Raw genomic sequence first — 13,126 nt, forward strand, 5'->3', positions numbered from 1 at the left:
ACGTGAAGATTTGGTAGCAGGCAAAATAGAGCGAATAAGATAAACAGTGAGAGAATTGCTGTGATAATCTAGTCGGGAAGCAGAGACTGAGTCAGGTAGCATAGTGGGTGGGGTGCCTGCCTTGCATGCAGCCGACCCGGGTTCAATCTGCGGCACCCCCCCCCCCCATGGTCTTCTGAGCCCTGCCAAGAGTGAAGCCTGAGCACAGATCAAGGAGTAAGCCCTGAGTACAGCAGGTGTGGTCTGAAAAAAAAAAAGAGAGAGAGGGAGAGAAATAATGGTGACTTGGTCTAGGTCGTGATAAGGACAGTGAGATGATTAATAAGTAACATTTGTTGTGGTCAGCGTGTTTAGCTAATTATATGTGACCAGTGAAGGCTGTATGTTAGGATTTTGACTTAAACAACTGGAATTCCTGGTAATGTCTTGTGAGATCTGGAGGTCTGGAGGATAAGATTTGGACACGTATAGGGCCAAGTGTTAGATTTGTACAGATGATATTAGAGATGCCTCAGGTACCAAGTGAAGCCTTTGAGTTTACAGTTGAGCAAATAAGCATGGAAATTAATAGGGGGCAGCTGTAATTTTTGAGTCGGCAACGTTGTTTGTCCGGTAAAGCTAAAGAACTAGATAAAATGCCTTGCAAGTGGTGAAGGGGCAGGAGAACAGAGGCCCAACGGTGGAGCCCTGGAATTTTCCATTGAATAGCCATCATAAGAAAAGGTTGATTCTCTAGGCGGACAGGTGGAAGGGCCAGTGAGTTAGGAGAGAGCTCAGAGAGTAGGCTATCTCAGTAAGCAATTGAAGCAAGTATTTCGACAGATTGATCAGCATTGCCAGAAATTCTACTTTATAATTGATTGTTTTATTTGCTAAGGAGTCATTGATGACTTCTAAGAGAATAATTTCAGTGGTATGGTAAACTAGGGAGAATGAGACATCAGGAAATAAAAACAAGTATAGCTAGCTCCTTTAAAGAGCATATGGACGGGACTGGAGTGATAGCACAGTGGGTAGGGCTTTTGCCTTGCATGTGGCTGACCTGGGTTCGATTCCCAGCAACTCATATGGTCCCCTGAGCACTGCCAGGAGTAATTCCTGAGTGCAGAGCCAGGAGTAACCCCTGTGCATTGCCAGGTGGAACCCCCAAAAAATAAATAAAAAGCATATGGAGGGAAACAGAGAACTAACCTGCAGCTAAAGTAGGACTTAGGGTCAAAGAAGAATTTCTAAATTGGAGAGCTGTAATCTTTTTAATATGACAATGAAAACAGTGCATCCAAAAGATGAGAGGAAAAAATGCTATAGAGAAAGGGGGTCGAGTTCTTCAGTACTAGCTAAGAGGTCCACATCTCCAAGTCAGTGGGCGTGTTGACCTGGAGTTGTCCGTCCATTTTAACGAGAGAAAGGGCATGCATTGTGGCTCTAGAGGCAGGTGGGCAGACTTCTCTGATGATAGCTAGATGAACTGTTTTGTTTGGGGGCAGGCCACACCCAACGGTGCTCAGGGCTTACTCTTGGCTCTGCACTCATGCTCGGGGGACCAAATGGGTGCCCGGGATTGAACCTGGGTTCGCCACATGCAGGGCAAGTGCCCTCCCCGCCGTACTATTGCTCTGTCCCTGAAGTATAACTTCTGATGACTTTCCTTTCTGAAGAAAGCCAGGTCATTAGTTTTAATTAGAAGAACGAGAACAGGGTAGAGGTTTGAGGAACGAGGAGAAAATAGCAAACATTTTTCTGTTATGCTGAGTGTGAGCATAACAGAGGTTAATTGCTTGAGGTTAATGACCATGAATTTTCAGATTTTCAGGTGTGAAATCGGCCTCTCCCCCAAACTCCCCCACCCCACAGAGGTCCAAACTGTTTGACATCATTTCAGAATCAGCCGAGCTGTGTTTCACCAGAGTCAGAGGCTATGACTGAGAAAATCTAAGCTCGAAAGGGCTTTATTTTAGAAAATCTAAGCTCGAAAGGGTGTAACTCAGAAAAAAATTATTATATGGAAAATGTAGTGGCCAGTTGTCCTCGGTTGAGTAATAGTTGATCCAGGAACAGTGGAATGAATGAGCTGGAGTGTTGGGGAACAGTTTGCCCCAACATGCCCAGACACAGTGCACACCGGATCTGGGTAGATGTGGGGCGAAGGATGATGGGTGGGTGGAGAAACACCCTCCCAAAGGAGCTGATGGCCGCTCACTCTGTTGCCAAATACACAACATATTTTATAGGGGGGTCTTGTCTTAAGAGGATGGTCTAATCACATAAAGTTTAGCATTACTGATCTGTCACCTTTTCAACTCTGCTTTGCCCTGGCACAATCCCATTTAGAACTAGTTAGGAATGCAGTTAGGTGACAATTCGAGGGGGATGAGACTCAACACCAGATACCTGGTGTTTGTAAAATGCGCCCAAACCGATGGAGAATGGCCACGGGTGGAGGGATGGGTACTCAGACTGATGGAGAATGGGCACGGGTGGAGGGATGTGTACTCGAACATTGTATGACTGAAATGTAATCATGCAAGTTTGTAAGTCTGTAACTGTATTTCACAGTGATTCTTTAAAATTTAAAAAAAAATTTTTTTTTAATTGCACCCAAACACTCAAGTCTTATCACCTATGCAGGGACAGATCTCATCTGCTCTGGCGCCTGTCGCCATGCCCCCACACTTGGGGCTCGAGAGAGGGCCTGAGAGGGAAGTTCAGCCCTGTGACTCTCCCCAACTGTTGCCACTAGCTCTTTGTGGCTCTTTGCAACTCAATGAAACATTAAATTCAAAGTTCAGGTTTGGGGTCACCGGAGCCACATTTCCAGTGCTGGGTGACCGTCTCGAACAGTGCAGGAGGTCCTTAGAAATCAGAATGTGAGGCCGCACCCTGCATGTGCAGGGTGGAGTGTGGATGGCGCTCCAGCCGGGCTGTCGTCGGCACTTGACTTGCTGTGAATGTCTGTGCACTTTTGTCTTACTCGAACCAAGACTTGCGTTTGTAAATGATTTGATGGAATGGGTAGAATGGAGTGATAAATTTCTGTTGCAGGCACTGTTGTTTTTTGTTTTTTTTTTTAAATTGAGACTAGAAAAATGTGAGTCCATAATTTAATTTGGGGCTCAGACCTTAATAAGCATTTTTCCCCTGTAATGTTATATTTTATTTGAATTGCTGTTGCCTAGCATTTTACTCATCTCTCACTTCACTGGAAGTGCTCAAAGAATGAATAGCTTGGAATAAGATTTTCAAATACTGTAACTGATGGAGCAAATAAAGATTTTTTTCCTTACATGGTTTTAAAAGTAGCAATTTTAAAGTTTTATTTATTGTGACTTTTAAATGTTATACTAATTTTAAGGTAGACATTGTTAAGAACATGATTTAATATGTTTACTATTTTTAGCACAGCGGGTAGGGCGTTCGCCTTACAAGCGGCCAACATGGCCGACCCGAGTTCGATTCCTCCGCCCCTCTCGGAGAGCCTGGCAAGCTACCGAGAGTATTCGATATGCCAGACACAGTAACAACAAAGTCTCCAATGGAGACGTTACTGGGCCCGCTCGAGCAAATCGACGATCAACGGGAGGGCCTTTACCTTTACCTTTTACTATTTTTTATTTGTCTTTCATCTCTTTCAATGTATGCTTTAGGGGATGGATGTGGATGCTTTTGAGAAAAAATATAATACTATTGGAGTAAACATTTTCCGAACACACCAGCTGTTCTGTCGCGATGTCCTGGAACTGAATCCTGGGGGAATGGGTGTCATCAGCAATGGGAGAGTAAGTAGATCCATGCTTGCTCAGTTTCCTTGATGTTTTTTTTTGTTTCACAGTGGATTTAGTCAGTGGTGGAATTAGTAGTTGCTACCTTTTTTAAACCTCTTATTTTTGCTAAAGAAATGCCTTTTCAGTGAGAAAATATTTGGCCCCAACTGGCACCTCCCAGAAGATAATATACTAACCAAATTGCATGTATTTTAAGTTTCTAGGACCTTTAAATGAAACTTTCTGTGTGGAAGATTTTCTCCTGTTGGAAAAGATGACATTTACCAATTTGGTAGAGAAAATTAAAGGCATTGTTGAAACTATGAATCTCAGCCCTAAGAAGTAAGTATTTTGAATCAGAAAGAGCTGTTCTTTTCAGAGTTTGGTATTTTGCATTTCATTTGTTCTTTCTAAGGTTGGAAAATTTTTATGAGGCTAGAGTAATAGTACCATGGGTAGGGCATTTGCCTTGCACACAGCCAACCTGGGCTCCGTCCTGGCATGCCATATGGTCCCCGAACCCTTCCAGGAACGATCCATGAGCACACAGCCAGGAATAAGTCCTGCGCAGCACTGGACGTTACCCAAGTCCCAAAACCCAAACAACAATAGTTTTAAATGTATACAGGAGTGAAGATACAATACAAGATAAAGGAAGAATGTTAAAAAAAAATTGTAAGACTTCTTAAGACTTCTTCCATTTACTTACTACCACCAGAGGTTAACATTTTCTTTTTATTTATGGATAATATGCCAGTTAATTTTTTTGAATCTTCATCTGGAAATTGATTTTACTGTTTCATTTTTTTTAATTGAGGCACCATAATTTTCAAAGTTGCTCATAATGGAGCTTCAGGCATTCAGTGTTCCATCACGAATCTCACCACCAGTATCCCAGGTTCCTGTCACTCCCAGCCTGCCTCCTTGACAAGAGCATTTTGAAATTTATATAGTTTGTGTCTCCTGGCTCTGTGGTATAGGCTTATAGATAGTGTGGTATAGGCTTATTTCGTTTCATTTGTCTTGATACTTGCTGTCATTTTGTGAGAAATCACCTCCGTGTCCTCCCTTCCCCAGAACGAACCATTTCTCTCAGGGCTGCATACGTGGTTGCTCATGTATTCTTATTTCTCATTCGAATGTCATATATTCATACCCATTATCAACGTTGATCATATAGAAGTGCTGTGGACGCGTAGGCCCCTTCGCAATGCTCTGTCCAGCAGGCCTTGGGCTAGTTTCAGCATTTTCATTCTTTTCTAGCACTTCATAGTTACAGTAGCTTAGGAATATGCTGCAGTTTGTTCGTAGACCCTGACTGAGGTACCTTCTTATTGTCATTCTTCCTAGCATTTCACATTTGTAGTACTTCAGGAATAGCTGCAGTTCTTCACGGCCGAGGTGTAGTCACTGGGCTGTAGTTTGCTGTTGTTCCAGAGTGAACACTGTGGGGTTGGGTGCTCTCTAGGCCATGCATGACCAGTCTCGCGACATCTCTGCATTCTCACAGGCATGGTGGAAAACATCACAAGTGTTCAGAGTTAGACCAACGGGTAGGGCATTATCGACCTTCCACACAGCTGACCCGGGTTTGATACCTCAACACCCCGCCAGGAGTGAGTGATTCCCAGAGGACAAAGCCCCAAGTAAGCCCTGAGTACCGATAGGTATGGCTCAGTCCCCCTCCCCCCAAGTTATTGAAGGACCACGGCAGTGCTAAGCATAATGATCCCTTTTCTTCGCTTTTGTTTCTGTGATGTCGGGGTTTGAAGGCAGGCTTGTACTGACCCACACAGCGATGACTTCTGAAGATCATTTCATTTTGTGGCTGGCGCCGAGGCTCAGGGCTCACGCTCACAGCCACAATGGGCCGTGCTCCTGACCTGGAGCTCCATCCACTGCACCACAGAGCCAACAGGACCGCAAACAGGAGATGCAAACTCCAGCCACTGGACTTAACCTGGCGCCTGTCAGGGAGGCAGGCTGGGGGGGTGATGGCCTGGGGACCCTGGAGAGGGACATTGACACTGGCAGTGGGACCTGTGCTGGAACATTATAGGTCTGGAACTCAACAGTGAATAGCTGTAAATTGTGGTGCCTTAATTTAAAAAAAGTATTTTTTTTAAAGAACATGTTCCTCAGGTGAGACAGTGAAGCAAGGTCAAAATAAATATTTTACAAAAGGGAAAAAACAATAACTTTCACAAAACCAGTGACCTACTGACAAGATTGAAAGAAAATAATTGATCAGAAAGATTACACATTACATGTTAAAGATATTTGTGAATTGTTGATCCTTGAGATGTTGTTGTGACGTGAAGTATGTAACTTTCTTTTCTCCCCCACTTACATGTTGCTTTTCCTTCCTGTTTGTCTAGCATGAGTGACTTTATTATGAAAGCTGATGCCCTTATTTCCTCATTACCCAGACATGCATCTCGGTCTGATATCAGATTTCTAAAAGAGAATCACAGGTAATAACAGCGTCCTTTTTTTCTCTCACATGTGTTTTACTCAGTGATGGTTTTCATTTGTATTTTCTATTAAATAATACTCTAAGTTTAAAGCGCAGTTAAAAATTCTTCATTTAATGTGCACCGAGGAGACGACGGGTGAGATACTCTCTGTAGCTTGCCGGGCTCTCTGAGAGGGGAGGAATCGAACTCAGGTCAGCCATGTTGTCCACATGCAAGGCAAACACCCTACCCGCTGTGCTATCGCTCCAGCCCACTCCTACATTATAAAAAAAAAAATTTTCATTTGAGCGTACATGTACTGCAGCCAGTAAGAAGTTTACCTTGCATACGCCCAACCCAGGTTCAGTTCATGGCACCCCATATGGCCCCCAGAGCCCTGTCAGGTGTAATTCCTGAGCATTCGCCAGGTGTGACTCAAAAACTTAGAGAAAATACATGTATTTGACAGAATTAAAAAATGTCAGTTATGCATTTTAATAGATGATAATAGATAGGATACAGTGTTTCAAGTAAGTTATTTTCCCTGATATGATTTGTTGATTATCATTAGTGCACAAGTTACTTGGAATTTTTGCAGTGTCTCGATTCGATTATTCCAAATAACATTATTTTTTATCTCCTAATATAGAAAAGTATGGGCTGGAGCGATAGCATAGCAGGTAGGGCATTTGCCTTGCACGCAGCCAACATGGCCTACCCGAGTTCGATTCCTCCGCCCTTCTCGGAGAGCCCTGAGAGTATCTCGACCACACGGCAAAGCCTGGCAAGCTACCTGTGACGTATTTGATATGCATCATTGGCAAGATACCTGTGACGTATTTGATATGTGAGACAGTAACAAGTCTCACAATGTTACTGAGCCTGCTTGAGCAAATCATTGAACAATGGGAGGACAGTGACAGTGACAGTGATAGAAAAGTATAAAATATTTAGTTGCAAAAGATTTTTGGTTAGTAAAATATAGGTATATATAGCAACTTGCTTTTTATAAAAAAAAGTGTTCTGTGGAGCAGGACTCTAATCCACTCTGTGGGACAAACTATTCCTGGTGAGGTCATAGGACACTGCACTCTTGGCGTGGTGGAGAGTCTCAGTGCTCATTGAAGATGGGAGAAAGGTGTTACTGCTTCATTTACCAGTTCAGTGACTTCCTTGTTCTTGGAACATCTGTTTAGTTAAACACTTGGATTTCTGACGGTGTTCACAGAAGAGTACTGCTTTTGGATAATAAACTAGCTTATAAGTTCACTGCATAACACTTTTCCTCCAAGAGTTGAAGTAAGATGCAGCAAGCTCTGGGTTCGTATGTGCTGCGGTGTCTCTCAATGGGAAACTTTGCTTCTGTTTTCAGTTAAGGAGCATTCAGAACTGGGAAACAAATCAGATAGTGTATAAACGTGAGACATGCTTTATTAGGTGACCTTTTACTAATCACCTCTTACAAAGCTAAATGGGATAAATGACTGGCACACCATAAAGCGGCTGGCATTTCCTTCTAAGTCTTCTGATCGCGTGGCAGGTGTAGCCTTATCTTGCCGTGTTGGCTGGCAGAGATAGTCCATGCAGAGCTTCAGAAAGTCTGTGTCTTTTGAGGTGCCTTCACATGTGTTTTATCATTCTCGAGGAAAATTACTTTCCAGGAAGAAATTGTCTAGCACTCTTGGGAATGAAGTTTTTCATTTATTTTTTTTCTCAGATAGCTGAGAGTCAGTACTTTGAAGTATTTTAAACTCACCTGATAGTATTTTAAACTCACCTTTTTACAAACTCTTGGATTTCCCAAATACCATGTGATGAGACCATTTGAAACTATCATTATAAATGTTAGTCATCTGTATTTTGTTTCCTCAAATTATGCTCTACTTAAGGTTTTACTTTTTAAGTTTGAGACTGTTGACTTCCACACTAAGTATCTGAAACGTTTGATCATATGTGGTTGGATGTTGTCCTCCGCGCTTTAGATCTCCTGTGGCTTATAAACATAATTGTTTTGTTTTCTAGAGAGGGAAGGACCTCATGTAGCTTTGTGACTGTTGTGTGCATATATCCTATTTTTTTTTCTGTTTATTTTTGGAGCGTTATTTAGAAATGGATCTGGAGTGTTTTGGCATGCATCGATATTTAAGTAATATATACTCATTTACTGCATGGCTTTAAAAAAAAGCAACATGGTATGACAGTCATCTACCATTTTCTGAGTATAGAATTTAGACCTGGCTTTCTCTATATCCACTATGTTGTTATAATATGTGTACATAGATCAGCTTTGGTTGTGCTGCATAGGACCAGCTTTCTTGGCCATTAAAAAATAATGTATTTGAATCCCAGTCTAATGTTTAACCATGTGACCTCTCTAACCTCTAATTTCTTTCTCTGTGAAATACAAATGATGATCCCGCTCTTCAAGGGGTTTACAAGATTCAGGGCCACTGTCTTGAAGATAGTAGACATTCAGTACTTTGTAGCGACATGAATGTTACACAAGTCCAGGTGCCTCTCAGCAGTTGGAAATAAGAGACAGACAGGATAAGCACACAGGGGGAGGGGTGATGGCTTAGTGGGCTGGGGCACATGCTTTACATCCCGGAGATTGAGGTTCAGTCTCTGGCCCCCACTTGGTGGTCCCTTTAACATTTCCAGGAACAGCCCCCGACACTGAGATGTGATTAGCCCACCCCTCCTCCCGAAAGATTAAAACCCAAAAGTTTAACCATAAAATTAATACACATGATTCAGAAGAGAATGGGAGTACTACCCTAAATTGAGGCCTGCAAAACTTAATGATAGGGGCTGGAGCAGTAGCACAGCAGGTAGGGCATTTGCCTTGCACGTGGCAGACCCAGGTTCGATTCCCAGCATCCCATATGGTCCCCCGAGCACCGCCAGGAGAGATTCCTGAGTGCATGAACCAGGAGTAACTCCTGTGCATCGCTGGGTATGACCCAGAAAAGCAAAACAAAACAAAACTTAATGATAACCAAGTTGGAGGTATTAAGTTATTGGAGAAACAATTTTGGGGGGTATCTTTTTTGTTTGGGGAGCCTAAGAAAAGTAGGAGATGCACATTCACAACCCCGGGCTGTATTTCCAGGGTTCCAGCAGAGTGGTAGGTAAGCAATAGAAATGTGTGTGTGTGTGTGTGTGTGTGTGTGTAGATACACATGGGGTATATTCATTTATGAGGTGTCTTCATAAAGGAGTCACTGTAAGATTTGACCAGTCATGGGAAGTGCATAAGTGGCGGAGTGGGCGGAGAGGCTGGGAAGGAAAGGGGGTGGAAGGAGGGGAGTCGAGCGCCCTGAACTCCCCTCTCCAGGGAGGGCCTGACACCACGGCAGTTCTCACTGCCTCTGACCGTGGCGAGTAGTAGTCGCCCTCCAGAGCGCGGAGCGTCCCATGGAAGGTTGGCGCGCTGTTGCTTCTTGCCCACCGGGCGTGTCAAGTGCCTGGTGCTCCCCACTCACCTGAACCAGGTGCATGACGCCAGCTAAATTCTGAAAAGCTTAGTTCAACCTGGCCGAGTGGACATAGAATAAAGTCGCTGCAGGAACCAAGCAAATGTCCCAGATTTGCTTTCCCAGCCCCAGAGTTAACATGGGAATGACAAAGGCATTTTAACTATAATCCTAAATGATTCCTAAGTGATTGAGTCCTAAATGATTTCTCTGTCCATATATATTTTTTAAGAACCATTGTGTTTGTAAGAGGAGCTATAGTACCTTTTAAAATACTCAGTTTTTCTGAGTTTACTCAAATGTCTTAAAACTATCACCTCGAGTAATTGTCTTTAGTCTTTACTATTTTTATTTTTATTTATTTATTTTTATTTATTCTTAGTCTTATTTTTCTCAGCCCTGATTTTGTTCCACCAAGGAGAATTCTCAGTAGCATTTTATCTGAATAGAGTTTGATTTTGTCTCAGATTTCCACAAAAGGTCACACTGTTACTTAATTTTAGGAAATGTTGGTGAACCTTTGAATTTGTATTAATACCATATCCTAAAGAGATAGCAAAAACTTTAGATCACTTTTCATTTTAATTTATACATTCTTAGTATACTGTAATTATGACTTGTTACTTTATGAAACTGTACACAGTTCCACAAATTGAAATATATGTACAGTTATGGCTTGTTAGTGTTAGGTAATATTATAACTGTGCTGGTCTGGTTCTTTTTCTCTATGGAGTGATTTATAATACTAGAGAAATATTTTATATGGCTATTATAAGTGTGTTACTGCTCTTTTAACATATTTTAGCTTAGTCTGTCTTAAAAGTTTAATTGACTAGTAATACATGTAGCAAAAGTATCTTAGTTGGTTTGCATAAGGGGTGAGAAAATGGCAGGAGTAAATAGAAATCTGGGAAAAAAGTGAAAAATGAAAAGCCCTATTCTAATTTTTTCTTAGCCTTGAGAGATCTGTAAAATCTGTATATCAGTTCCTCTTAAACCTTCTCCACCCATGACTTCTTTTTTGTCCAAAAAACTTTTATGCAACCTCAGATATATGAAATGGGTATACAAATAGAATATTTACTAATAATCATAAACTTAAAACCTTTTTCCCCTCCACAATGCACACCCAAAGAAATGTTAGGCTCTCTCCTCCCCTATTGCCTCACCTCAGATTCCATGGATTGATGTTCTTCCAGCATCCTTGCCAGGCAGAACTAGCCACAATTACATGTCAGCCCTCCATCCTGGGCACTTCCTGTGATGGTGTGTTTGTGTGGAAGGATGGCAGGGAGCTCCAGCAATGACCAGGCCAGCCCTGGGCCTGCCATAGGTGTGACTCTTGAGACTTCCAGACTTCCAGTGTACAGAGTCCACTGACTTAACAACTGAAGACAGCCCAGTTCAAGCACAGTATAACTACTCTGAGGCAAGAGGAAATGCAGAGATTTCTCTTAGGAATCTTCGTAAAGAGAATGCAGTACAATGAACAGCATCTTCAGCGATGCCTTGTCAACCGATGACCTGAGCTGTTTTTCAGTACATGAACTGTTTTTTTTCCATTAATTTCTATTAAAAACACTGTGCTTTTACAAAGCTGTTCATTATGTAGTTGTTTCAAGCATTTAGTGTTCTAGCACCACCAATGTGACCTTCCTCTCCAGTATCCTCAGTTTCCCTCCAGTATCAGCCTTAGGCGCAAAGCCAGTTTACTTTACATTGCGCATTCCAACAAAACTTTTAAGAACTAGCAAATAGAATGATCAGAAAATAAATAAGAGCCAATTTGTGCTTACCCCATGATTTTTGACCTGTGCAAATAGGAACATTAAAACCATTTAATATAATATAATAAAAATGCCTCTTCCCATTTACACACATAAGTTTTCAACTCTGGAATATGAAGTGTACTACATTAAATTTTATTTTGTACTTGGATCTCATTGTGGAGTTCTGTGGAGTGTGTCAGGGACCATTCCCTAGCGTTTCTTCTCTGACCTCAGGCTTCTTGATAACCAGTGATATCTGCGTGTTTGACTTGATTCCTCCCCACTGATGGCATGAAGTGTAGCAGCAGCTTCTTGGCTTCAAAGGTGATGAAGGTAGATGTAAGGCCTTTTGTGAATGTTGCATGAGAAAACATTCCGCTGTAGTTCTTAGATGGGTCCATGTGATGCCAATTGGTACGGCAGAGGGTCTTGCTCAGTAGATCGTCCTGGATCTACCCCTGACACTCAGATGATGAGGCTTTAGGAATCCTGGCTCATTTTATCTCAAAGGAACCAAGTTTCAAGTTGCAGTGAACAGATGCCTACTTGAAGCCTTGATAACTTCTCAAGAAAACATGCATAAAAGAACTATTACTAGTGCTACACATTGTGCAGTGCCTGACATTTGTAACTAGATAACTAATGGTCATTCCCAGTATACTAACTTTAATTTTAAAACCTCTGATTTCTGGCCATAATTATCCAACAGGATTCGTATCTTAAGTCATACCAACTGCACATAAGAGAAAAAAGTATGTAATTTTTCTGTGGCAGATGACCCTATTTGAAATGAATTTTACATTAGCTTTTCATTTTTCACTCTCTGTTTTGGTAACATGGTATGCAATGTTGTTAATTTATGCTTTAGGTATGTGGTGTTACTACGATCACGATCATGACCATCCTGTTATTCGTCGATTGCCTCGAGCAGGCCCCAGTAACGTCTCCTTTGTCCTAGCCCTGAGATTTTTAAAAAAGTGCCATATTCAAGGCTCTTTCAGGGTTAGGAGAATGAGACCCATCATTGTTACTGGTATTTGGCATATTGGGTACGCCATGGGAAGTTTGCCAGACCCTGCCCTGTGGGCAGGTTACATTCGGCAGCCTGCCAGTTTGTCCAAAGTAGGAATGAGATAATAAAATGTCATTATAAGATGTCATTATAAGATTACACGGCGCCAGGGGGCCAGTTGGTGGGTGTGACCCCTGCCTACTGGAATTTGGAGGATCTGGGTGGAGGATGCTCAGCCCCAATCTGAGTAGGCTTGGAGATCTCAGCCTACTCGGTGTTACTACACTTTTGATTATTTAATTGCTGAGAAAGTAATCCTTTAGCTCCAAGAAAAAAAAAGTATAGATATAGTCACTCTGAACCAAAGAATGGCCCTGTAATCTATAGATAAACATTTTTAACTTTGTACATATATATAATACTTATACCTCTAAAAATTGGCTTCATAATAGCTGTGTGAAAGTAGTAATGCAAGTGAAATTTTATGTAATTTTTATCAAATAAAACAAAATTTTAACTGTACTAGTTGTAGAATTATCTCCTACTATGTTCTTTGTAATTTTTCCAGCATTTTCTTGAAAAGAAGAGCCCATTTTCTGACTTTGAACTGAGTTCAGAGACTGAGACAGAGTATAAAGAGATAAGACATTTG

General features: G+C 41.8%; 1 protein-coding gene across 1 annotated transcript in view; it reads left to right on the plus strand.

The window, feature by feature from the left end:
- The window catches only part of UGGT2 (UDP-glucose glycoprotein glucosyltransferase 2), a 128,100-nt gene that overhangs the window by 84,088 nt on the left and 30,886 nt on the right, over positions 1 to 13,126 (plus strand). The window contains exons 22-24 of the mRNA XM_056109679.1: positions 3,645 to 3,776; positions 3,979 to 4,103; positions 6,140 to 6,235. Of these exons, the coding sequence (XP_055965654.1) occupies positions 3,645 to 3,776; positions 3,979 to 4,103; positions 6,140 to 6,235 (353 nt within the window). The remainder of the gene's footprint in view (positions 1 to 3,644; positions 3,777 to 3,978; positions 4,104 to 6,139; positions 6,236 to 13,126) is intronic.

The sequence above is a fragment of the Sorex fumeus genome, unplaced genomic scaffold, assembly GCF_029834395.1.
Source record: "Sorex fumeus unplaced genomic scaffold, SorFum_2.1 ptg000008l, whole genome shotgun sequence".
Lineage (NCBI taxonomy): Eukaryota > Metazoa > Chordata > Mammalia > Eulipotyphla > Soricidae > Sorex > Sorex fumeus.